The sequence below is a fragment of the Neovison vison genome, chromosome 12 (assembly GCF_020171115.1).
Source record: "Neovison vison isolate M4711 chromosome 12, ASM_NN_V1, whole genome shotgun sequence".
Taxonomy (NCBI): Eukaryota; Metazoa; Chordata; class Mammalia; order Carnivora; family Mustelidae; genus Neogale; species Neogale vison.
The window spans coordinates 136288220-136315138 of record NC_058102.1 but is presented as its reverse complement, the minus strand read 5'-3'; the positions used below and the strand labels follow the sequence as shown (position 1 = coordinate 136315138).

Here is a 26919-nt window from a genome sequence, read left to right as displayed (position 1 = left end):
CGAGGGAGGGGGAGCAGGCTCCCTGCTCCGTGCGGAGCCCAACTTGGGGCTTGATCTCATGACCCTGAGATCACGACCTGAGCTGCAACCAAGATTTGAATGTTTAACTGACTGCATCACCCAGGCACCCCAATAGTTTTTTCTTCTAAAGATAACTAACCACGTGGTGGGGGCTTTCAGGTGTCGGGAGTGGCAGAAATGGTCTGGAAGACCGGAATCCTAATGGCTTAGCCGCAGCACCTGCAGAGTCTGTCACTTGGGGGAGTTACTGGGTGGCTGTATGTGCCCCTGATTCTTCTTTGCTCCGTCACCTCCGCCTCCTGTCACGTGAGCCACCACTGCACTCCAGTCTTCCCTCTCTAGACATGCTTTCCCCGGGTGTCCTGAATTTCAGAACCTCCCTCCCTTTTGACAGTCCTTGTGTCCTGAGCTGACCGGAGGTAGTCACGCTTCTGATTGTCAGAGCGAGAAAATCAGCTGTGCATGTCTCTGCGGAGGCTAGCATTTCCAGGGTCTTCCATGAAGTCCAAAGAATAGTTTTTGTTTTTTTTTTTAAAGGTTTTATTTATTTATTTGACAGAGATCACAAGTAGGCAGAGAGGCAGGCAGAGAGAGAGAGAGAGAGAGAGAGAGGAGGAAGCAGACTCCCTGCCAAGCAGAGAGCCCGACTCGGGGCTTGATCCCAGGACCCTGAGATCATGACCTGAGCCGAAGGCAGCGGCTTAACCCACTGAGCCACCCAGGTGCCCTCCAAAGAATAGTTTTATAGAGTGATAACTTGTCTTGAAAGAAGTAAAGTACCTGAATTTGATGTGATATTTACTATCTCACCCCTCCCCTTGCCTCCTCCCAATACTTCAGCTAACAACTACTAGAAATATTCCTAGTTATTTAACCCACAAATAGGAGACGGTGCCTTTATTTTTCTGGATTAGAATGCTCTGATCCAGTGAGCTCTGTGATTAGAATTTTGTAAATTTGTAGAATTGACTAGGAAAGAGTATTTCAATAATAAATTTTTAGACTTAAGAAAAAAAATGCATTCCTATCCTTTTTTCTCCCAGTGTACCTTTATACTGTATTAGGGGAATGAAAATTTAGGGAATTAAAGGGGGAAATGCTGAAAATTCAGTAATTTCTAGTTGCCATTTTACAGCAAGCGGGTGTGTGGTATTAGATTGCAGATTCCTGCTGGAACCCTACCCTCCCCCCACTCCCCGCCCCGATTCTTTAATCATCTTCAGATACATAGAACGTACCAATTACATGTGAGGCCTCAATAGTTTATGTCTTAATTTTGGGCAGGTTTCCTGATTGCATGAATCCAACAGCTCTCTCTTAGATCGTCATTAAATTGTTTTGTGTGTTTGGACAGGCTGCCTTGACTTATAGCCAGCACTTTGCAGAGATGAGTAAGATAGCAAGTCTTACCTTGTTTTTCCCTTCCTCCATTCCTGTGCTTGTGGCTGGGAGACTTACTCAGAGGACAGGTAGAAGAATTACTCAATTCATTATAATCTGCCCAAGTTTTCATTTCCAGGTAGATCTCTTTTATGACTGTCTGTATAATAATACTTACTACTGCCACTTGGGATCATTCTGTCTGGTAGGTTTTAAGTCATCATCGCTCGTCTCTCTGTTTACTACTTAAGGTAGAGTGAATCTAGGAATCCTTGATATTAAGAAGGGTAAGGTGAAATTACTAACTCAGGGTCATGCAGGACTGATTGAGTCAGTTGTATTTGCCAGAGCCTTGCAAAATGAGCACTTAGGACCAGAAGTGCGATGGTTTTAGGCAAACCCTCCCCTGGAGACATTTGTTAAAGCAATGTCACTGCTTTCTGAATGCTGGCCTTTTATCAGATCCTTTTCTTTACTCTTTCCTCTCCCTGGCAATTTACTCTTTCAAGGATTAGGGCAGAGAAACAGCGCTTGAACCACAAGGCATGCTTAGCGAGATTTGGACAGCTGTGATTTTTCTCTTTGAAATCTTGGCTAGTTGGTGAAATTGACAGTTTTAGAAATGTTCTAAGGTGGTTTAGGGGAGAGTAAAAAAAAACTCTTTTTGAGGCATTTGTCATATTTTCTTAATCCAAAGAGATCAGAATGCAGCCGAAGATAACTCACAAAGGAGAAGACCTAGTAAAAGTATGTTTTTAATAATTAGGAAATTCTGTCTGGAGCCATCAAGTGAACACAATTGCTTGGTTGGTTCACTTTGTGTAAGGGTTGCAGAAATCAGGGAGGAAGAGTTTTTCGTTGTAAATCCCAATAGAAGCCTATCTAGTGGTAAGGGGAAGTAATTAGCAGACCTGTTTTCTACAATATTTACAGGTTTCCTTGATGTTGAGATAGTGGTAGCACAGGTTTCTTATTTTTCCTCTTTCTGATTAATCCAGTCCTCCAGTTTGGCCCAGTTTCTTAGGCTGTAGAGAAGGTAGAGTCCTGGTTTTTTATAGGTCTCTTTTCTTTTAGACATTGATCTGGGTAACCACGTGAGTTTTTCCAGCAACCTTTATAAACTATAAAATCCTACTCTCCCCGGTCGCTCTTAAACTGGCAGCTCCCTTGGGCATTTTAGTACATTTCCTCTTGTCGGGTTATTATTATAATTATTATTTACTAAAAATAAAAAATCTTTAAAGAGCTTCAAATGAGAAGAGATTCTCTTTAGGAAACCAAATAACACTTGCAGCCATCGGGTGAGTGGGACTTTCTGCCGGGCGGGTATGTGGGACTTGGAAACTTTTCTTATCAGATTATTCACTTTTTAATGTCCTCTGCCTTTTCTGATTTCAGGTAGCTCCAAGTGTCTCTTGAGTTATCACTGGTAAGACATGATTTTTGCTGACTTGGAAAACAATCATGTCTGGTTGCCTCTTAATGTTTGGCATAGAGACCGATTTCTTGCATTTTTACTTATTGCCTGTTAAAGAAAACAATGACTGGTAGCAGATTGTCTGGGCAATGGAGGACCTTAATGGGGAGACTGCATTTATGAGAACTGATGCTGGCTTCCTGGAATTAGACCCAGCCTTAAGTAGTAATTGATTTTTAATGTCTTTAGAAAGCCTAATAAAATTCCTAGGTACCCTGGGTTCCATTCTTTTTCAATCCCAACTTCCATCCTTCTGGATGAAGATGGGCTCTAATGGTGATCTCAGTTCATATAGGACACCTGCTTCAGAATACGCTAAGTAAGACGTGCCGCAGCTTACCTGAGGCCCTGAAGGTCACGGGTAAAACCACAGAATGAAAATCTAGATGTACAGATTCAGAATTTTAGAAGTGGAATTAATTTTAAAATAATCCAATCTAAGTATGTTTCTAAACTATGTTTATAGGTTGATAAACTTTTGTAGCCTGGTGGTACCATGCCAGTCATAGGACTTTGATAAATTTTGGTAGATTTTTTAGGGCTTTAACACTGCATCTGGGGTTAAAAGTTGCTTCTGTTAGCATGGTGATTTACTGGTCAAAAGTGAAATTATGGCACCCTCTGCTGATGTCAAAAGGAATTGCTGGGTAGTGAATGCAAGTTTGAATAAGAGAACGGATAAATGTGCAATTTAGACTTTCTCTTCCCTCACGCGGGTCCTTTGTTCTCACCCTGCTCCGCGGTAGGCGGTGGGATAATAAACCTGCAGCTACTTACGATTCAGCCCCTACGTTGAAGCAAGTAGGAACCGGAGCGAGTGAGTTCTGCAGAGGCGTGAAATAACATGGGGTGTTCAGGGATCTGCACTTAGTTTTATAGGAACTTTGAGAGAGGGGGGGGTGTTGGGGTGATTTTGGCAGTGAAAGAAAACTGTTGGGGACAGAGGGCATGGTGTCGTTATAGGGAGTTTAAATTATCATGAAAGGCTGTTGGGTCCTCGGATAATTCCGCTTGGAACAGTGATGCCCTCATTCAGTTTCTGTAGAAAGATGCTGGTGGCGGCGGTCTGCAGGGAGTTGAAGGGGGGACAGACCAATTCCGGGGCCAGTGCATTTGCTAAGTGCCCTGAGTGCGTGTGAAGGAGACCCCCGGCTCTGAGATAGGAGAGGCCCGGAGACTTGCATGTTCTGTTCTTTCTTTCTTTTTTTTTCTTTTTGAGAAAGCTTTTAATCACATAAATTCCAAACATATAGAAAAGTAGAACAGTACCGGAAATACCCCTGTGCCCACCTCAGAGCCAACAATTGGTAACACTGCGCCTCTTGTGCTCCTGTCTCTTTCTCCGTCTGCCCCCGCCCCCATCTGTCTGTTGAAGGGTTTTAGATAAATCACGGAGCTCTGTACTCTACATCCCTAATTGCTTAAGCAAACCTCCCTCCAAAATAAGGACATCAGGGGAGAGATGTTCAGGGAGCATTTGGGGGTAAAGATAATGGATTCTGTTTTATCAGTAAAAGATGCTGCATAGGACAAAGGCTTGGTTTAACAATGACCAATTTGTGGTTATATATGTGTGTGTGTGTGTGTGTGTGTGTGTGTATATATTTATGTATGTATTTATATATTTATATATATATATACATAAATATTTTTGGGGGGGCGATGGTTATACAGTAAGTGCTATTAAATTTTAAATAGAACTTAAAAAAAAACTTTGAAAACTTTTTTAATCAGAAAGCCTTTTCAAATACAAGAGCAGACAGTGGGCAGTGTTCTTGGCTGAGGCAGTGGTCTATGCCACCCTTCCCAATGGAAGGGAAAAAGTGGTGATTACAGAGGAGCTGGCCCACCAAGGCCCTTGAACCGTGCGAAGGATCAGTGGGTGCACGTGGGAGAAAGCAGGTGTGTGGCAAGCACAGGTGTGATCCAACCCTCGTGTGAGGCCGTGAGTGCCAGGGAGGCAGGCCGACTGGTGGTGGGGAGAGCAGGAAGCTGGGAATGCCAAAGGCCCGGGACATAGATGGCAGCCTTTAATGTCTTTAATTAGTTAGGGAAGTTGCCGCCTCTACCTCTGGTCTACTAAGTGTTGTACGGTACGATCAGTGGGATCAGCAAGTCTTCCTCCTCTGGGCAGGACAGCCAGGACCCGGGATAAGGCATAGAGCATCTGGATGCCAAGATCAGAGCTGAAATTGGTGGAGATTCCAGGGTTCACGCATTCATTCTCTCATTCATTCAACCAGTAGGCGCACAGCATTGAGCAGCACAGTGAAAGTCTACCCTCTGGTGGCTTGTGTTCGACTAGGAGGGACTGAACAACATACAAGACACATGAAGTACACGTCACAGGTGTGTGATAAGGGCTGGGAAACATTAAGAGGGCGGGGCGTCTGGGTGGAGACTTCCAGAACAGAGGCCCAAGGACTCCACTAAGATGCCATTCGGGGAAAGACCTGTGACACTTGAACCATTTGAGCAGTGTCGATGTGCACAGAGTGTGTCTCTTGCCTTTCCTCGTGTGGCTTGTCTCAAGAGTGTGTGACTGGGAAGTACCGACAGCTGGCGTCCATGTGGAATTTAATTTTTTTTTCTGTTCGTGCACACACTGGTTTTTGTTTTGTTTGTTTGTTTTTTTAGTCAGACTTTTCAGTCAGATTCCTCTAATCCTCAAAATTCTTGACCTCAGTGAACCGTAGAGTAAGTTTTCTCCCTGTCGCATTGTACGTGTCTTTCCAGAGTGTGTGCGTGTACGACATTGTGTCTGTGAATGCACTCAAAGGCGTTGCAGAGTTCTGTGGAAGGCTCTCCCGTGTAAACGTTTCCTGTGGTTTTGAACAATGACTGGCGTGTTACTTTCCTTGGCAACTTAATTTTTGTTCCATCTTCGCAGGAAACTTTGGAAATGGTAACTTTTCCCCCTTTCCATTTATTTGTTTCACTCTGGAAATGAATGTAATCCGTTTCAGAGCTGTGATATGCAAATTAAGGCTTTGCAAAGTATGGTCAGTAGATTCCAAGAACTAGTATGAATGGAATTTAAAGATAGACGTAGTTGAGGAAGTGAGCATTCAAAGGTATATGAACAATGATATACAAAGCTGTCCTTGGGTGTAATAGACTCCAAGGCCAAGATTCTCTACCGTGTAATTTATGAAGGGCCAATACAGAGCAGATTCCCTTTTAGTTAATATAGTATTTACTATTTTTCCATAGAAGAATAGGGTTTTGAATTGTTCTGTAAGGGACTTATTCCCTTTTATTTTCAGTTTTGGAAACCATTATAGTAGCTGAGTATGTTAGCAACATAAACTCCTGTGCAAGAAAGTGAGGATTTCCTTTAAGAGTTTAAGGACAGATTCCTGTGGAGGAAAACCAAATTTAATCTAAAGTTGTTGTTTGTATTACACATGGCCGATGCCTTTGAATTGCATATCTTCTTTTATCACTGTCTGTGATAGCTTTAAAAAATGCGTATGTAAATAATGCATTAACCACCACTGGGTATGACGTTTAGGTTACCTCTTTAGTGCTGTCCCTCATTAGGAAATAACAGTTAACGTTGACATTCTAAATAGTATTTTACAAATAAGAATTGATTTTTGTGGGCGCCTGGGTGGCTCAGTTGGTTAAGTGTCTGCCTTCGGCTCAGGTCGTGATCCCAGGATCTGGAGATCGAGCCCCGCACCAGGTTCCCTGCTCAGTGGAGAGTCTGCTTCTCCCGCTCCCTCCCCTTCCTCCTTTCTGTTTCTCGCCATCTCTCTCAAAAAAAAAAAGTCTTCAAAAAAACTGATTTTTGGAAAGCTTATTTTTTATAGCCCTATTTTAGGGCCTGAGGAACTGACAAAACTAGACAGTTGGCATGATTTCTGTTGTCAAGTGAGTAAATGTGATATCATGTTTATAAATACCCAGATTCATTGCAGATGTTTTCAGGAGACTCTATTTTTAGAAACTACTGGGTTGAACCACACGGTATTAATTAGTATTTGGTAAATAACAAGGTAAATTCTTAGACTAAATGATTTATATTATTTAAAAATTGTACCATTGATTTTTGGCAACTGGCCAGTATGGCAGGATAGATTAACAGCGAACAACTCGAACCACAGATGTTGGTTTCTGGCTCAGGCTCTCTGTCCAGTACACACTGGGGGGCACGTAGCTCTGTGCTGTCCTCTGTCAAGACTTCAGCTGATGGAGGCGCTGTTCTCTTGGACATTGGACTGCTCGGGAAAGAGGACATGTAAGATGCTCTCAGTGGCTCTTAAATGTGACTTCCTGAGAGTAACAAAACTGATTCTTTTTATTGGTCCAGGCAGGTCCCATATGCCTGGAAGGGGAGAGATCACAGGAGTATTGTGGGGTAGCAGCTCTGTCTACCCACAGTTAGATAACTGTCCAGAATAAATGGGTGTCATGATGTTTACTGCATTGTCTACTTCGGTATAGCAATTGGGTTGTCATTTAAAAATGGTAGCGATGGTTGAAACCTTTATTATACCCCAAATTTATCATCTGATTCCATGGTATTAGTGTCTGCTCTCTGACAGTGTTTAATTGTGAGTTTAATTACAAGAATGATTTTTTTTAAAGATTTTATTTATTTGAGGGAGAGAGAGAGAAAGCAGGCAAGCACAAGGGTTAAGGTTACCTTTTATCAGATATATGATATGCAGATATTTTTGTCTATTCTGTAGGTTATCTTTTCATTCTGTTGATTGCTTACTTTATTAAAAAAAAAGGATTTATTTACTTATTTGATGGAGAATGAGAGAGAGAGAGAGAGATCACAAATAGGCAGAGCAGCAGGCCAGGGGGGGAGGGGGGCAGCGCGGGGAGCAGGCTCCCTGCTGAGCAGAGAGCCTGGTGCCGAGCTCCATCCCAGGACCCTGAGATCCTGACCTGAGCGGAAGGCAGATGCTTAACCCACTGAACCACCCAGGTGCCCCTGATTGCTTACTTTGTTTCTTACAAGTTTTTTTAAAGATTTTATGTAATGCCATTTATTTTTGTTTACTTTTGTTGCCTGTGCTTTTGTGTCCTATCTAAGAAATCTTTACCAAATTCAATGTCATGAAGCTTTTCCCCTGTTTCCTTTTTAAGAGTTCTGTAGTTTTAGATCTTATGTTTAGGTCTTATTTCATGTTAATTTTTGTATATGGTGTCTGTTAAGTATCCAACATAGTTCTTTTGCATGTAAATATTCAGTTTTGCCAACACCACTTGTGGAAGAGATTGTCTTTTCCCTACTGAGTAGTCCTGGCACCTTGGTTGAAGATCATTCAACTGAGTGAGAATTTCTTTTCCTGGGTTCTGATTTCTGTTTCATTGGTCTGTATGTCTGTCTTTATACTAGTACCACATTGTTTTGATACTGTAACTTTGTAATATGTTTTGAAATCAGGAATTGTGAGGCCTTGAACTTTTTTCTTCTTTTTTAGTATTGTTTTGGATTTTCAGATCTCATTGAGATCCCATATGAATTATAGGGCAGTTCTTCCATTTCTGCAAAAAAAAAAAAAATTAGGATTTTTAATAAGGGTTATAATGAATCTTTAGATTGCATTGGGTGCTATGGACATTTTTAACAATTTTAGGTTTTCCATTCTGTGAACCCAGATATCTCTGCACTTATTTGCAGGTTTTCAATCTTTGACCTTCCTGGTTGAGTTTTTTCCTAAGTATCTCATTCTTTTTTGATGCTGTTGTCAATATGAGTGTTTTCTTAATGTCCTTTTAGGGTTGTTAATGGTTTGTGTTTGAAAACTCAGTTGATTTTTTGTGTCGATTTTGTATCCTGCAACTTTGCTGAATTTGTTTAGTCAAGTCTAATAATTTGTATGTGGAATCTTCGGAGTTTTCTGCATATAAGATCATGTAATGTCATCTGTGAATAGAGATAATTTTCCTTCTTGCTTCCTGATGTGGCTGCCTTCTATTTATTTATTTTTTTCTTGCCAGATTGCAAAGCAATTATGCCTTCTAGTGATATGTTGAATGGAAGTAGTGAGAGTGGGTGTCAATGCTTTGTTCTAGAAGAAAAGCTTTCAGTTTTGGAGCATTGAGTATGATGTTAGCTGTGAACTTTTTATATATGTCCTTTATGACATTGAGGTAGTTTCCTTCTGTTTCTTGTTTCTTGTTTTAATTGTGGAAGGTGTTTTAGTCAAACAGTTTTTCTGCTTGAATTGAGATGATCTCATGTGGTTTTGTCCTTCCTTCGTTTGACGTGGTAGATCACATTTTCATATGTTGAACCATCCTTGCATCCCTAGAATAAATCCAACTTGGTAATAGTGTGTAATCCTTTTGCCGTGCTGTTCAGTTTGGTTTGCTAGTATTTTTTTTTTTAAGGACTTTAAAATTGCTGTTCATCAGGGATTTTGGTCTACAGTTTTCTTGTAGTGTTTTGTTTGGCTTTGCTATCAGAGTAATGTTGGCTTCAGAATGAGCTTGGAAATGTTCCTTGCTCTCCAATTTTGGAGAAGAGCTTGAGGAGCTTTGCTGTTAATCCTTTTAATGTTTAGTAGAATTCTCTAGTGAAGTCATCTGGGCCTGGGCTTTAATTTGCTGGAAGGTTTGATCACTGTTTCAGCCTCTTTATTAGATATTGGTCTATTCGCATTTTAAATTTATGTTGTTCACTTTGTAGGTTGTATGTTTCTAGGAATTTATCCATTCTAGGTTATCATACTTGTTGGTATATAGTTGTTAATAGTCTGTTATGATTCTTTTCATTTCTGTGACATCAGTTATAATGTCTCCTTTTTTCACTTCTGATTTTAGTTATTTAAGTCATCTTTTATTCTTAGCTAAGTGTTTGTCAATTTCATTGATCTTTTGAAAAAAGCTTTTGTTTCATTACTTTTCTGTTCTCTCTTTCTCATAGCTCTGCTCTAATAATTTCCTTTCTTTGCTAACATTGTTCTTTTTCTAGTTCTTGAGTTATAAAGTTGGCTTATTGAATTTAGATTTTTCATTTTTTTTAAAATGTGTTTTCAGCTATAGACTTCTCTCTTAGCACTGTCTTCATTATATCCCATAAGATTTAATATGTTGTGTATTCATTTTTATTTGTCTGAAGATATTTTCTAATTTCTTTTGTGATTTATTCTTTGGCCCCCTGTTGTTTAAGTGTGTGTTGCTTAATTTCCACATATTTGTGGATTTTTATTTTTCCTTCTGTTTTTGATTTCTGGTTTCATTCCATTGAGGTCAGAAAAGATAGTTGGTATGAATTCAAACTTCTAAAATTTGTTAAGACTTGTTTTGTGGTCTAACATGTGGTCTGTCCTGGAAAATGTTCCATGTGTGCTTGAGAAAAATGTGTATTTTGTTGTTGAATAGAATAAAATGTGTATTTTGTTGTTGAACAGTCTCTGTTTGGTGCATTTGGTTTATAGTATTGTTCAAATCCTCTGTTTCCTCCTTTGTTTCCTCTGTCTGGTCATTCTATTTCTGTTGTAATGACATTGAAATCTTCTGTGTTACTGTGTTAATGTCTGTTTCACCCTTTAATCCTGCCAGTGTTTGCTTCATATATTTAGGAGTTCTGATGTCAGGTGTGTACATACTTAAAACTGTCAAACCTCTTGGTGAGTGGACCCTTTTGTCGTTATATAACGCCCTGTTTTGTGTTTTGTTAGTTTTTGAATTAGTCTATTTTGTCTATTAATATGGCCACCCTGCTCTCTTTTGGTTAGCATTTGCATGGAATATCTTTTTTCCATCCTTTCATTTTCAGCCTGTGTGTATCTTTACCAAAGTGAGTCTCTCTAATCGACAGCATATGGTTGGGTGTGGGTCTGTGTGTGAGTGTGTGTGTTTCCCCTTTAATCCATTCAGCTACTCTGTCTTTTGATTAGGGAGTTTAATCCATTTACACTTAAAGTAATTACTGATAAAGGAAGGTTTTTTATTCCCATTTTCTTAGTTGTTTTCTGTCTTGTAATTTTTTTGTTCCTTATTTCCTTTATTACTGCCTTTTCTTTGTGTTTTAATGAGGTTTTTTTTTTTTTTCCTAGTCACATGCTTTGATTTCCTTTACATTGGTTTTTGTGTATTTTTCTATAGATTGTGTGTGTGTGTGGTTTCCATAGGGATTACATAAAACATGTTCAGGCTTTAACAATCTATTTTAAACTGATAACTTTAATTGCATACAAAAACTTTACTCCTTTACATCTTTGCTCCCCATGTCCCCACTTTATGTTACTGGTTTCACAAATCACACCTTCTTACATCGTGTGTCTCTTACCATAGATTTATACTTTAATGCTTTTGCCTTTGAAATTCTATTAAAGAATTTAAAAGTGATTTATATACCAACATTACAATGTCATAGGATTCTATATTTGCCCAAATATTTGCCTTTACCAGAGAGCTTTATATTTTCGTATGGTTTTGTGTTGTTGTTTTAGCTTTAAAGCCTCCCTTTAGTATTTTTCGGAGGGCAGATCTGATGGTGGTTGACTCTTGCTTATCTGGCTGGGAAAGTCTTAGTTTCTCCTTCATCTTTAAAGGGTAACTTTACAGAAACAGTATTCTTGGTTGGCAGTTCTTTTCTTTCAAGCATGTTGAATATACCATATCACTGCCTTCTGACCTGCAAAGTTTCCACAGAGACATCGGCTTTTAGTCAATAGATGTTCCTTTTTACATGATGAGTCCCTTTTCTCTTGCTGCTTTCAGGATTGTTTTTTTCTGTAATTTTTGACAGTTTAATTATAACGTGTGTGCAAAGAGTTGCATTTACCCTCATTGGAATTCATTTAGCTGCTTGAATGTATATGTCCATTTTTTCCTCAAATTTGGAAAATTTTCAGCCATTGTTTCTTTAAATAGGCGCTCAATTTCTTTCCTACCTTTCCTTCTGGGTTTCCTGTAATGCATATATAGTCTTTTTGTGGTGTCTTATATGGCTCATAGGCTCTCTTTACTTTCCTGCATTTTGTTTTTCATTCCTCTGACTCAGTAATTTCACGTGATGTTTTCTAATTTGCTGATTGTTGTTGTTGTTGTTGTTCTGCTTGATCAAGTCTGAAGTTGGATCTGTCTAGTGAATTTTTCAGTTTAATGTTGTATTCTTCAACTCCAAAGTTTGTTTACCTTTTATTGAAATTTCTGTTTTTGTGTTGATATTCTTTTGTTCATGTATTGTTTCTCTGATTTCATTTAGGTATTTATTTGTGTTGTCTTTTAGCTCACTGAGCATCTTTAGAAGGATTATTTTAAATTATTTGTCAGGTAATTCATAGCTTTCCATTTCTTTAGGGTTGATTGTGGTGCTTTATTTTGCTCCTTTGATTGAACCATCTTTACCTGTTTCTTTACCCTTGTGGGTCTTTTGATCTTTGTTGAGGGTTGGGTGTATGAGAAGACCGTGAGCTCTTCTAGTCTTAACTGACTCACTTCACAGAGTCCAAGACCTTCACTAATCGGCCTGGCTGAAGATCCTGTGAACCTCTCTCAAACTCTTCCTGGGGACAAATATATTCTGGGCTTGTGTGTGTAGTTTCTGAGGCTTACTTCTGTTTTCTCCTTAAGCTGCCACAGTCTCTTTCCTCTCTTTGGCATCTGCCTGTGACGATGAGGTCTCCCTGATGCTATCGCATGCCCCAGTGCTTGACCTTCTTCTGAGCAGCCTCCAGCCTGGCATCCAAATGATGCTGCCTTCCTGTGAGCATTATAGCCAGGCAAGAGAGAAACCTAGTTCTTTGGGCTTCCCCTTAGCTTGCCAAATCATTGAATGATGTTCCTCTTTTCTCTTCCCCTCCCATAGGGAGAAACTAGGTATTGGTTGTTTTTTTTCCCCCCTTAATTTTGCTTCATTGCATGAGAGAAGGGGATTAAGGTAGGGAAATGCAATGAACTCTTGTCTGTTCACTGTGGCTCTTTTTGGCTTTTACTCACCTAGGTGATACAGCTGCTTAACTGGTTTCTGGAGTTGTCTGAGACCATTCGGTCTCTATATTGTTGTTAAGTTTCTTCTAAGGAAACAAAGGCCTGGGTTTTTCTCTGTTCCACTGTCTTGCTGATGTCAGCCCCTGTACACATTTGGTTTTTAACTCCAGTCACTGTTAGGATATTTTACCTGTGTTACCTACCATGCCTATACGGATAATCACAGCTGTGTTACTATTAGAGGCCTTATTGCTAAAGGGCTATTTTTGGTAATTTATAATTTGATGTTAAATGTAGTTCTTTAATAAGCATAAGTTTATTCTGTTTTGGGGTATGTTAATTTTTTTTCTTTTAAAGGTTTTATTTATTTGGGAGAGAGAGCGCGAACAGGGAAGGGGCAAAAGGAAAGGGAGAAGCTGGCTCCTCGCTGAGCAGGGAGCCTAATGCGGGGCTGGATTCCAGGATCCTGGGATCATGACCTGAGCTGAAGGCAGAAGCATAATGGACTCAGCCATGCAGGCACCCCTGTGTGTGTTAATTTGAATAGGAAGTGATAGATAATTTTAATAAGGGTTGTTTTCTTGGCTGGTTTATTTTTAGGCTTTTTGTGAAATTTTGAAATTACTAACTATAAATTCTAGTCAGTGCTATGGTGACATTTTGTTAATAAGAAAGATTCAGTAGTGTCTGAATCACGTTCTTGAACTTCTAACAGAGTCCCTTGTTTACAGAACATAGAGGAATAATATCCTTAGCTGCCTTGCAAGATGTGACAGTTTTCCAGAAATATCTATGGCTATAAATAGGGGGGTATGGTCTTTGAAGATGTGGTGTAGTCCTGAGTGTTCAAAACCAAGGGATTGAAGCCTGGGAATATTGTTTTCTGAAATTACCTAAAGTTTTGGGTGGTCAGTCAGAGAAGGCAAGATACCAGGGGACTGAAGACCAACGTAGAGGTTGTGGACATGGAGTGGGTAGTTTCCTTATGAAGAAACAGCATAAAATAAAACAAGGATATTAAAGGAGAGGTTGTGGGAAGCGGGGAGGGAATCATTGAGCATCTGGTGTGTTTCCAGGGCTTTAGATGGATTTCATTTAGCCATCACAAAAAGTGAGTGAGTCCTCTAGTATTTCCATTCAGCTAAGAAGACCGAATGGGAAAGGTTAAATAAGAGAGTTGAGGGGCAGCACTGGGTAGTGTGACTGGCGGAATAGGCATCATACACATACATATTGGCATTAGAATCCGTTTAAGCTGTGGGCTTAAGATGCTTAAAATTCAGTGTCCTTGTCTTTAAAATTACCATAGTGCTTACGTTATAGGATTGTTGTAGGAATTAAATGAAAACATGCATGGTGAGTTTTTAACCCAATGTCTGGGAAATTGTATGCACTCAATTAATGTTATTTGTCACTAGCAAATATTATATTTATATATAAATCTATAAATCTCTCTCTATATATATACACGTTGAGTTTTTAACTTAATGTCTGGGAAATTGTATGCCCTCAATGTTATTTTTCACTAACATTTATATATATGTATGTATTTATACTTATATAAAAATACACGTGTATTTACATTTACATATATAAGTGTGTATGTATAAATATATATGTATGTATATTTGTATTTCTATGTTTATATATCACATATAGGTACACACACCTATGTATAACTTACATTGGTGTTTTAGTGGTTTCCCAAGATCTCATACCTTGTAAGTTGAGCATGTAGTACGTGGCAGTCAGGAGGCTGGTCCCTCACTAAAACCTGTATTCATTAGAGAACCTCAAAGAGTTTGCTAGATTGGAGGAAATGAGAAGTAGAGTGATGAAAATGAGGTCGAAGAGTGCTAATAAAGCGGTCATCTGTTGATTGGTTGGTTGGGTGTTTTACTTATGTCATTACATTTAATCTCATTTCATTAAATAGCCTGGCCAAGACCAGGGAGTCGGTATGGCAGAGCTGGTCTGTCTCATTTCACAATCTGTGCTCTCCTCATTAGGTAGTGCTCTCTCCCCATAGGTAAATTAATGAGGTTATTCTGACATCGAAGGGAAAGGGAGCCCTTGGAGGGTTGGGACTGGTCACACAAAGAAGGACTTCTGAATGAGGTTCGTTATGTACTTTTTAAGGGCACATGATGATGTGGGTTCCATCCCTAGGAAAATCTCGTGGGGGATGAAAGCTCAAGAAGAAGAGAAAATTATGTTGTTGTAGATACAAGATTGGTTTTTCCAATAGGGAGACTTAAGGGAATGCTGATAGAATGCCGGGATGGATCTGGTTGAGACTTGGTCAAGGAGAAGACCAAGTTCCCATTCTCCCCTGCTCCCAACGGTTAGAGGAGAGTGCCAAAATACAGGGGGAAAAAAGGGTCATTGATGGTTAGTGGTATAATCTTGAAGACTATCCAAGACTTTTTAGTAGTGCGTGGTAGAACATAGACCAGGAAAAAAGTCATCATCAGAAAAGAAGTGTCCCACTGTGAGAGGCGGGGGAGTGCACAGCACTAGAAAGGCCACTGGTTTTACTTGAGGGGGGTCTGAGCGAAAACCCTGGGGTCTTGATGCACTGATTTGCTGTAGATGGTTTGCCTAGTCTAGAGTGAGGTCTTAGCTTACGAATGTCATTCATTATACCCGTGCTTCCGGGTGGGGGAACCTGAGTGATCGGGCATGACAGTGTGTGCCTTCTCCCCGAGAACCCTGACTGGGAGCAACCCTGACCTGTGTGGTTAGTGCCCCTTTCGGGCAAGTGTGCCAGGCCTCCTTGCAGACTTTCCTAATGGCTTTAAAGCTCGGGTGTCTTCACCTGGGGGTTATAAAGCAGCATTTCCCTTCTTTTAAGTCTTCAGAGTTTTATAGGATTCCTTCAATGGAATTTTATTTTTTCTCTTGCTTTGGTATTTTCCTTTCCATTTGTGGAAAGGAGATAATAGGAGTTTTGCGTTATGCAATAATTGAACCCTCTTGGGTTGGTGAAATGTGGGGTGTTTTTAATCTTTCTTAATTTTCCCCCTTTTCCTTGAGAGCTAGGATTTTTTGTGTTTGGTTGTATATAACGTATTTACTTACATATAGCAGCTACCGTGTTGCTGGTTTTAAGTTAGTTTTAATTTTCTTGGTGTACTCACAGATTTTAAGATTCCTGGAATAGACAAAATTCAAATGTGATTTTTGTGTATGGTTAGGAACTGCATAGTTTAAAAACCTGTATCAGTTGTTTTGCATACGTTTCTGCATTAAACAGTGGAAGTTGTTTTTAAAAACTCCTTTGTTTTCAATATTTAAAAAATCAATAAAAAGTTACTGGAAAGTATGCTACTTTTAGATCTTTAAGGGACCAGCAGGTAGAGTATCATGGCCTAGAATGGTGCTCAGTGAACTCTGCCCTCTCTGTCTCTGTAAATGTTATAGGAACAAGGTCATAACCAAACTCATATATATATTGCCTGTGTTGAGACAGAGACCATAGGGACCACAAAGGCTAAAATAGTTACTGTCTGCCTTTTGCAGGAAATGTGTGCTTCTCCCTGGCATAAAATAGTACTTTCCGCTTTTAGGGTCTCTGGACATCTTTACATTCTTAAAAATTATTAAGGACTCCAAAGAATTTTATTTATATGTATTTTGCTGATGTTTACCATGTTAGAAATTAAAACTGAGTCATGAAAAGGATTATTTCAATTCGTTTAAAAATAATGGTATTAAGGATGTCTGGCTGGCTTGGTTAACAGAGCGCGTGACTCTTGATCTCAGGGTTGTGAGTCCCAGCCCCACATTGGGCACAGAGATGACTTAAAAATAAAATACCAGGGGCGCCTGGGTGGCCCAGTGGGTTAAGCCTCTGCCTGTGGCTCAGGTCATGATCCCAGGGTCCTGGGATCGAGCCCCACATCGGACTCTCTGCTCAGCAGGGAGCCGACTTTCTCCCCTCTCTCTCTGCCTGCCTCTCTGCCTGCCCGTGATCTCTCTCTGTCAAATAAATAAATAAAATCTTAAAAAAAAAAATTAAACTTGTTACTTGTTAACAGAAATAACTTTTTTTTTTTTTTTTTTTAAAGAGAAGTGGATTGAGAGAGAGAGATGAGGGAGAGAATCTTAAGCAGGCTCCACGCTCAGCCCAGAGCCTGAGGTGGGGCCTTGTGATCCTGACCTGAGTCAAGATCAAGGGTCGGACATCTAACTTCCTGAGCCACCCGGGTGCCCCAGAATAACATTACTATGAAAAATAACTTGTTTCCCAAAACAAAAGCTTTGGTAAATTGGAAATTTCTCTGGTGCCTAGATTAGTAGATTGCCATTTCCAATTCTGTGCATACTTTCCATTTGTTGCTGTATGTTTAGGGTGGTGGATATGAAGAAAATGACACAGGTCTGCACATGGAAGAGGGACGAGTGTTTTGGTGGCCCGTTCAGTGAATTGCGGAGATTCTTTGATACAATACCAAAACTGGTTATGTGGTTGTTTATTAAAGAGCGTTGCAATGTGGAATCTGAAAGTGTACCAATTAACTTACCATGTTGCAGCTGTGAAATCCATTGCTCCGTCTTGTACTTTGAATGAATCTTTTATTCGTGCATGATTTTCTCATATCACATATCGATATTTTAAAAAATATTGGTTCACAATCCGCATGTAGACTATTTAAAAAAAAATCACATGGCTTAATATCGCCACTGATCTCAGAAGAGCCTTTGTGTGTTGGGAAGCTGCTGGAACTATGCAAACTGGGGACTGGGTTCTCGTGTGTTTGCATTTCTCAGCCCCTCGCAAGGTGAGGCCAAGGCAGCCTCTCATGGACCTGAGTTTTATACAATTACATTTTTTGCACGAAGCTTCTATTTTATCATTAGCAACGAATACTGTCAGTTTTTTTTTCCCAAAGTCTCAGATTTATTTCATTCATTTTCAAGAAAATGTTTCCCAAATACTCAAGTAAGGGGAATAGCTGAATAACTTGTATTTCCGTTGTTCTTTTAAGTAAAAATAGTTTTCCACAAGAAAAACGACTGGTTTGGTTTACAGTAACGATCACACAGGTGTTTTTCTTTGAGACAGACATGACTTCATTTACGGCACCAGCACTTTCTGTGTACTTCTCATTTCATCACACTGAACACTAAAAAGATGGATGCTGAAGAGGCAGTTATATAGGAATTTGATTTAAGAACCTTTTACTCGATTAAGAACATTCTAGAGGGAACATTTTTTCTCTTTCTCCTCCTCCCCTGTCATTGTCGTCGTCTGTTTTAATGTGGGGGCTTGGCACGGAAGAGCACAAGGACGAATAATTCCAGTCTGGTTCTAGCAGTTTCTCCTACCATGGCTTTTTACCGTCAGTGCAGATGTTGACACAGTACAAAAGGCAAATGGCATCTCGGTATTTTTATGAAAATAATCTGACCTCATGAACCCCTCTGAGAGGGTCTGGGAGACCACTGGGGGTCTGCAGACCACACTCAGAGAGCTGCTGGTGTAAATGGTATAAATACCATTTTAGGTAAGTGGATTTATGCCACTTAGTTCTGGGTTGCCTCCTATGTTGTCTTAACAGGTATGATTTATGAAGTTTTCAATAATGTTAACAGATACCAGTTTGCTGCTTGCATGGGCTAACATAGAACTCGTAAATCTTTCATATCGAGCTTTTAAAAAAAACCTTGAGTTTTTCCTAAAGATTTTTGTCAGCATAAGGAAGGGAAGCAGCAGACAGAGAAGCCGACTCCCTGCTGAGCAAGAGGCCTGATGTGGGACTCGATCCTAGGACCCTGGGATCATACATTTTTTAGAAAAAGTTTACTCTTTGTGTTACTTTATTGCTCTATTCGATTTTGAAAGTGTAGCTTAGAATACTTGTAACAGGTGAAGTAACCTGCGGTTGGATTACTGGCTGCAGTTACTGGCTCCTGAAACAGTAGCATATTGATAGAATTTTTAAATATGATGAGTTAATTTAAAGTTTTCATGTTTGGGGCACCTGGGTGGCTCAGTCCGCTAAGCATCTGACTCTTGATTTCAGCTCAGGTCGTGATCTTAGGGTCATGAGACTGAGCCCCATGTTGGGCTCTGTGCTCAGGGTGGAATCTGCTTGAGGGTCTCTCCTCCTCCCTCCGCCCCTCCCCCTGCTCACATTCTCTCTTTCTCTGTAAATACATAAATAAAATCTTAAAAATCTTTTCATGTTCTTGCATATTCTGCCAAATTGAGAGGAAATGTGTTTGGAAACTAGGTCCGGCATTGATATCTTGTTCAGCTGCTTAAACTTTGTGGGTCTGTGTCATGTTGTAGTGTATGATAAGAAAGCTATATTTGGTTTTGCCTCCCATTTTTGGCACAGAGCTCCTGAAACGCTAGGTGCTAAGAGTCATAAAGGTCATCTTGTTCCTGGTGATGTGCCCCTGGCAGTCACACCTGCAATTACGGTAACACCAGTGCCTTTTGTAAAGCTGCTGAGAGTGGAAGCTGGTCGCCGGTGGACCAACGTTGGGTAGAGAGTTGAACCTGCAGTCCTACCTCTGGAGATGTGTGAGGGGCTCGAGGCAGCGTCAGTCACTGATGGCCAGCGGTCGACTCGGTCATGCCGATATAAGGAGGTGTCCCTAAAAACCCCGAAGGACAGAGTTCAGAGTGCTTGTGGGTTAGTGAATGGGTAGAGGTGCCGGGGGGTGCGGTGGGGGGAGGTGGGGGAAGGGATGTGGTGGGGGGGGGGTTGTGGAGAGTCATGCACCAGGAAAGAGAGAGGGCCCGGGGCCCTGTGTTCCTTCCCACATACTTGCCCTGGTATCTCTTCTATCTGGCTGTTCCGGAGTTGCATCTTTTTGTAACAAACCAGTGATCTAGTCAGTAAATGTTTTCCTGAGTTCTCTGAGTGGCTCTCGCAAATTAATAAAAATCAAGCAGGGATTCATGGGAACCTCTGATTTATAGTGAATTGATCAGAAGCACAGGTGACCTCAGGATGCCTGGGTGGCTCAGTTGGTTAAGCAGCTGCCTTCGGCTCAGGTCATGATCCCAGCGTCCTGGGATCGAGTCCCACATCGGGGTCCTTGCTCGGCAGGGAGCCTGCTTCTCCCTCTGCCTCTGCCTGCCTCTCTGTCTGCCTGTGCTCACTCGCTCTCCCTCTCTCTCTGACAAATAAATAAATAAAATCTTTAAAAAAAAAAAAAAAAGAAGCACAGGTGACTGCTTGAACTTGCGATGGACATGGGGGTGGGGGCAGTCGTGTGGGGCCGTGCCCTTAACCCGTGGGATCTGATGCCGTCTGCAGGTGGCGAGTGCCAGAACTGAATTCAATTGTAGGACACAGCTCGTGCCGCAGAATTGTCTGATGTGTGGAACACCGCCGTTGGTGTCAGAAGTGGTGTTACAGTGAGGTATTGAGAGGAAGAGGAGTGCATTTCTTAATATACACAGGAGGAGTGTATATTTCTTAATAGTTGTGTGTAAGAACTTAATAGTTCTTAACAGCGTATGAAACAGCATATGCTGTTTCTCTGGGTGCAATGACACCATTTTGCTTTACTGAAAACTCAAAACTTTCTGCGACAAACACTTGCACTTCCGTGGTTGACCGTTAGATGTCATGAGTGCCACGGGAGCCCTAAGGGTTACCCAAGGCCAGTAGAAACTGAACATTGTAAGCTCGGAGACCTTCACATATTTCACTGTTTCCACATGATCGATGCCAGAAGAACCCGATACTGTGTGATATATAGAAGCAAGGTGCAACTGGAATAATGAAATTTCAAAAATAAGCCTTTTTAAAGGAGGGTTGTAATAGTTCTATTGGGTATTGTAAATGTTTCAGGTGCACTTGATATCGCTGTTGGGTTCCTGGCATTTGGGTCTCTCCTTTTTATGGAAAGATGGATTGAACTTCAATTTAAGAATATTCGGTAATCCCTCTCAGGACGTACTGTAACAGCTGGTATTTTGGTGTTGTAGTAAATCGATTCCATACAACAGTCAGTAATAATTACGGCTGGGTTCTGACAAATTCCAAAGTATTTTCAACAAATTTAGCCAAAGAAAATAACATGATCACTGCAAAAATTTAGCTCAGTTTGAGAGTTAAACCCAGCAACTCTGCTTCATTGCACAAAATAGCATTTTTTACTGGTTGGGATTTTATCAAACCATTTGCTTTTTATTAGTATACATAGATATGTTCTGAGGAGATAATTACTCTGTAGCATATATTTCTTAAGTAATACGACTTTGGAAAGAATTAACCTTGGGTGTTCGTCATAAAATACAAAATGAGAAATGCTGAGGCCTTTCATAAATGGGTTTATGTGTACAGCACCAGTATCAACTCAGAAGGATGTTTTGCTGTGGGGATGTAAGGTTGTCTTAATAGTAATAGAATGATATAAGATCACTTACTATATATGGTGTTTGTGGTTTATAAAAGTGAAGCATTGTAAGATCTTTAAGGTGTGAAGAAGGGGTTAGTATCTATGGCTTAGACATGTGCAAATATTTCTATAGTTAAGCAATCTACACTATTTAAATTATGATTTTTGGCCTAAAGAGCTTAAATTATCTATGTAACACACACACACACACACACACACACACACAAGATAACTATCTACCTACATGCTTACGCATATTGCCCTATTGGTAGAAATGAGTGTGTGTACGCTTTACAGATTTCAACTGTTTCCTCCTTTGTTTTCTCATCAAAACAATAGTTTTACTGAGTGCCTTCTTTAAATCATTTATGGTCTGTTTCATACAGACTATAATTAGGGAACACTTTTATGGAGTTGAATTTTAATCCTGATTGTTAGAATAATTTATGAAAGCAAAGCAGAGTTGCCTCTTAAAATTATTGGGAAAAATAGCCTCAGAGATGGGCATTAATGAACTTTGTCTTTCTCACTTATTTTTAGCTTCGTGATTTAGAGTTTATTTGGTTTTTAAAATAACTGCCCTCATAATTTCAGTTAACAGTCTTCTCTGCATACTTTATCAACCCTTGTAATATGAAACAAAATGCAGGCCACTGCTTTAGTTTGGTTCAAGATAGTCACTTTAGTGAATTTTTTCATACTAACATTTGCTTTGATAGTTAAAAAGCTAATTTAGAAGGTTTTAATAGAATTTTGCAGCTCAGACTTTTCAAGTGAAATTTGGCAAGTCCGTTATTCCTTATTCTGTAATATGAATCAGCAATTTAAGGGCTTTACGGGTTGAAGTGAGCCAGTTTTTCGAGTGTTTATAATGTCTGTTTTTCTTGTTAATATATGTTAAAATATGCTTTTAAATTACTGAATTTGCTTTATAGAGAACTAGGGGAAAATGCATTAAAAATGGACTTAAACACATTGCGCGGGTCTTCTGATTTCTTAAAAAATGTAAATGGAGTGTATTTTCCGTTATTAGGCAGCAGTGGTCCCAATTTAAACCACATGGCCTTCTCGTAGGTGTCAGGCCAGCGTAAATTTTAATCTCGCTACTTTCTTTTATGTTTTCATTTTATAATCTCATTGCCTGAATTAAACAGCTCCAGTCACAAGAGCCAGCATTTCTTGTTCGCTGGTCACATGCCAGACGGTGTGTTGTCAGTCTTAGCGTATTTAATTATCAAACAATTCTAAATTGTTGTTATCTCCATTCGTATAGCCAGAGGTGAAGGTGCAGTAAGATCAAATACATCCTCCAAGATCACGGTTTAGCAGGTTGAAAGATTAGGCCAAACTCTGGAGTCCTTGCTCTTCCGATAGGAGGCAACAGTGCCTTCCTGCTTATGGCAGGATAACCCGTAGTTAAAACAACTTTTGAAAAAAATTGGTATTTTTTCGCAGTGCATCAAGCTTAGCTTTTTACTGGAAGAACTGACTTTTGTGTATTAGCATGGACCGGGAGGCCTCATTTAGATTGCTAACACTTCTGCGACTCCCTAACATTTTCAGTTCTAGTAGTTTCTCTAGTAGTTCAGTTAGAGGACTTGGCAGTGGCGTGTTAGGATGAGCTGGTTAACAAATCACAAGTGTGTTTGTAAGTCGTGGACCATCAACAGAGCCTCCGTTCTGCATTAGAAATATAGCGTGGAATCACAGTAATCGATTGAGAGCATCTTAGAATAGCACTGGTGTGAAGAACCTTCTTTACGGGGCGCCTGGGTGGCTCAGTGGGTTAAAGCCTCTGCCTTCAGCTCAGGTCATGATCCCAGGGTCCTGGGATGGAGCCTCGCATCGGACTCTCTGCTCAGCAGGGAGCCTGCTTCCTCCTCTCCGCCTGCCTCTCTGCCTGCTTGTGATCTCTGTCAAATAAATAAATAAAATCTTAAAAAAATCCCAAAACCTTCTTTACGTTCTTAATCTGTACTCAGCAGCCCTCAGACCAACTGCAAAAATCTTTCTGGAAGCCTTGATACATGCAGGAGGAGCTTTCGTGGTTTTAACTAGAAATTTCACATCCAATTCAAAAACTCTCACCCTTCTCCCTAGGTGCATCTAGCGTGTAGACAGATTTGGAAGAACGGTGAAGCGTGTTGGAATAAGAACTCTGAATTAGTTATAGAACGTTGCAATTTAGTCCCCTTCCCTATTACTATTTTTAAAGTGTTTTTCTTCTTTTTTTAGAAACGGCCTGCTTGAGATATAAATCTTGGTGGACAGTGTGGCTGCAGGCCACTGGACTGGAATTCTCCGTGGCTTTCTAAGTGGCGGGTGTCTGGGGTGTGCTGTCCCGGCCTGTGGCGTGCATCATGCCAGCCTTGTCGACAGGATCCGGGAGCGATGCAGGTATGTGAACCCATGAGGGGCGGGTTTCCGTGCATCGTTACTGAAGTTTTCTTGTTCACCGGGAAGAACCGCATCGCTTTAAGTGAGCACAGATGGGTCAGGCTTGTTTTTCTGGAACCTGCGCGAGGGGCACAAAATCAACTCCCATGCATCCTTCCAAGATAAGAGTTGTCAAAGGACCTGGTGGCTTGTGATGATGCCCTCCTACGGCCTTGCCTTTTGGAATACTACCATGCATTTAAAGTGCTTTTTTTTTTAAAAAACAATTGAATGTTTTAAAGCATACAAAAAAGCGTGCCAAATACAGTGATAGTCTTATTATCCTTCACTCAGATTTGATAACAGGTATGAACTTTTCTGCCATACTTCAGACCCCTCACTTTTTTAAGAAATGAAACAAGGACGCCTGGGTGGCTCAGCATTATGCATCTGCCTTCAGCTCAGGTCATGATCCCTGGGTTCTGGGATCGAGCCCCAAATCGGGCTCCCTGCTCAGTGGGAAGCCTGCTTCTCCCTCTCCCACTCCCCCTGCTTGTGTTCGCTCTCTCGCTGTGTCTCTGTCAAATAATTGAATAAAATCTTTAAAACAAAATAACAACAACAAAAAAGAAATGAAACACAGTCTCTGTGTACCATTCTGGCATTTTCTTTCTTCCTATCCTCACAGGTCAAAATACTAGTCTGAAGTTGACATATGTTGTTAAGGGTTTCAGTTAAAACAAACAAACATAGTTCACCTCATCATCAGTGGTGAGATTTAGTGGTACTTGGAATAAAGGGTTCCAAGAAAGAGAAGAAACTCCTGTATGTATGTATGTGTGTGCAGAATCCTGTCCTCCTGACCTGTTTTAGGGAGGTATGTGAGGGAGGTTGGTGCCCCCTTTGAAGTTTTTTTCTGGGATCAGCACTTTTTATTTTTCATCTAAAAGAAATTTTAATTCATTAGTTAATTTTTTTTTTTTTTTAAGTTTGGTCAACACACAATGTTACGTTAGCTTCAGGTGTATAGAGTAGTGATTCAGCTTCTCTGTAGGTTATGCTGTGCGGCCCACAAGTGTAGCTGCCATCCGTCGCGACCCAACACTGTTACAGTGTCATTGACTGTATTCCTTATGCTGTGCCTTTAAGCTCCCGGGGCTCATTCATCCCATCCCTAGACGCCTGCGTCTCCCACGCCTCTTCCCCCATTTTGCCGATCTTCCCAGCCGCCTCCCCTCTGGCAACCATCAGCTTGTTTTCTGTATTTATAAGTGTGAAAATCAGCACTTAAAAAAAAAAAATTCGTGGACCTTTCGACGAACTATTAGAACAGAATGTGAGCAGGGATGGGAAGCTACACCTTGCATTTTATTTTTTTAAAGATTTTATTTATTTTTTTGACAGAGATCACAAGTAGGCAGAGAAGCAGGCAGAGAGAGAGAGAGGAGGAAGCAGGCTCTCTGGGGAGCAGAGAGCCCAATGTGGGGCTGGATCCCAGGACGCTGGGATCATGACCTGAGCCACAGGCAGAGGCTTTAACCCACTGAGCCACGCAGGTGCCCCTACGCCTTGCATTTTTAAGACCCCCTCAAAAGAAGTGGCATAGGGTGTGACTAAATGTTCTGTGTGTTGCATTGACTGTCTTGAATTTGGTTTAAGCCAGTGCCGTTCTGTAAGCAGCGCGATGGCAGTCTTCGATGTGGGCAGTTACTGGCACCGTCATTTTTCAAAGCTGAGCCACAAATTTGGAGTTACCCTTCCTTGCTCTATCAGGCATATCCGTACCTACCTTTTGGCAAGTTTTTTCTCATCTTTATCCATCTGTAATGATTTTTTTCCACTGTAATTTACACTGAGGATTAGTTTTTCTTAGGAAGTGATTTTGATTTTCAAATACATAAAAATTCTTTTTTTCTCAAGACATTGGCTTGGAAGCCAGGTCCTTTGGAAAAAAATTTTTTGCTTCATTTTAGTTTTTATATAGTCCCACATTGTGTTCTACTATATAAAATGAATGATTTAGCTTTCCATAGTGGTTTGGGAAATTATAGACGAAATTTATTCGAACCATAAATTTACTGCTGTTGTGTAGTGAGTAAGTTTTATGCCTTGCTGTTTGCCAAAAATGCCTTGATTTAATTGAATGCAAAATATTGTTGCTTACAGCTATCTTGAGGAATGATTAAAATGGAGTATTTGTTGTTCATAAAATGGAGTATTTGTAGTTCATGGGGGCAGTCGAAGGGTCACTCATAAAAATAGCAGAGGCTACTCAGAATTGGAAAAGGACTTTCCCCACGTAGCTGGCTCACATTGTGCAAATCTCAAGTGCCCGTGTGACTCACACCTGGCTTTGTGATCTTTTTTGACCCATATGTCCCAGCAGGGTTACAGTCTAGCAGAGAAGACGTGCCTGTTGCAAGAGAAGCTCCAGCGTTCAGGGAAGCTGTAGTGCGTGGTGCACGCAGGAGACCCTTACTGTTCCCTTGTATTTCCTTGCAGACCAGATACAGTTTACCAGTCAGGGGTCTTTCTCACCCTAGACAGTGTTGCTTAGCAACTTCTCTCCAGGGCACTGAGCTGGAGAGCATAACCGAAGAGCAGATGCTCATGCAGCAGGAGAGAGTGGCTCACAGCTGCTCCAGTGCCCATAGTACTCAACATGGGAAACTACTTCCAAATACTTTCGGTGTAAAACTTAGGCCATTTCTCCCCCTCCCCTTTCTACTTATTTCACTAAGGAAAAAAGTGTTTAATTACACAAGGAATCCATAAAAACATCCTCCTTGTCAAAGATGTGTAGATAAAAAGGGAAAGAAAGTTTTACCCACCCTTACCCTGCCCTCAATCTCATTTTCTTTCTCCGTTTGATGAATATCCTTCAAGAACGTTCTGTACATTCAGCAGTTATATATTGATGTCCAGAAATAATACTGTTTTAGGTTGTTTTGTTCTTTACTTTTTAATCAGATTCTGTCATACTCAGGGTTGTTCTATAAAGTTCTTTCCTATATCAAGTAATGTCTCAGAACTGTATTTCCATGGGGTGTGTGTGTGCGAGTGTGCACACGTGTGTATCTTTATAACTTTCTATCTGTACATACCTCTGTATATCTACCTCATTCTTTTTTCTTTTTTAAAGATTTTATTTATTTATTTGACAGACAGAGATCATAAGTAGGTGGGGGGGGTGGGGAGGGAAGCAGGTTCCCTGCTGAGCAGAGGCTCAATGAGGGACTCCATCCCAGGACCCTGGGAATCATGACCTGAGCCGAAGGCAGAGGCTTTAACCCACTGAGCCACCCAGGCCCCCCCGCCCCCCACTTTTTAAGATTTTATTTATTTTCTACCTCATTCTAGTAAACCAAGGCATACTTTTCCATAATATCACAATT

At 40.5% G+C, this 26919-nt stretch overlaps 1 protein-coding gene across 5 annotated transcripts in view; it reads left to right on the top strand.

Annotated features, from left to right (window-relative positions):
- MPP7 (MAGUK p55 scaffold protein 7) overlaps positions 1–26919 on the top strand; it is a 301387-nt gene that overhangs the window by 62182 nt on the left and 212286 nt on the right. For 4 of the 5 annotated variants that reach the window (XM_044228579.1, XM_044228577.1, XM_044228580.1 and 1 more), the window contains exon 2: positions 23384–23545. In XM_044228579.1, the coding sequence (XP_044084514.1) occupies positions 23509–23545 (37 nt within the window). In that variant the 5' untranslated portion in view covers positions 23384–23508. Of the gene's footprint in view, positions 1–23383; positions 23546–26919 lie in introns of those variants that run through there. The other variant, XM_044228582.1, reaches the window with a different exon arrangement.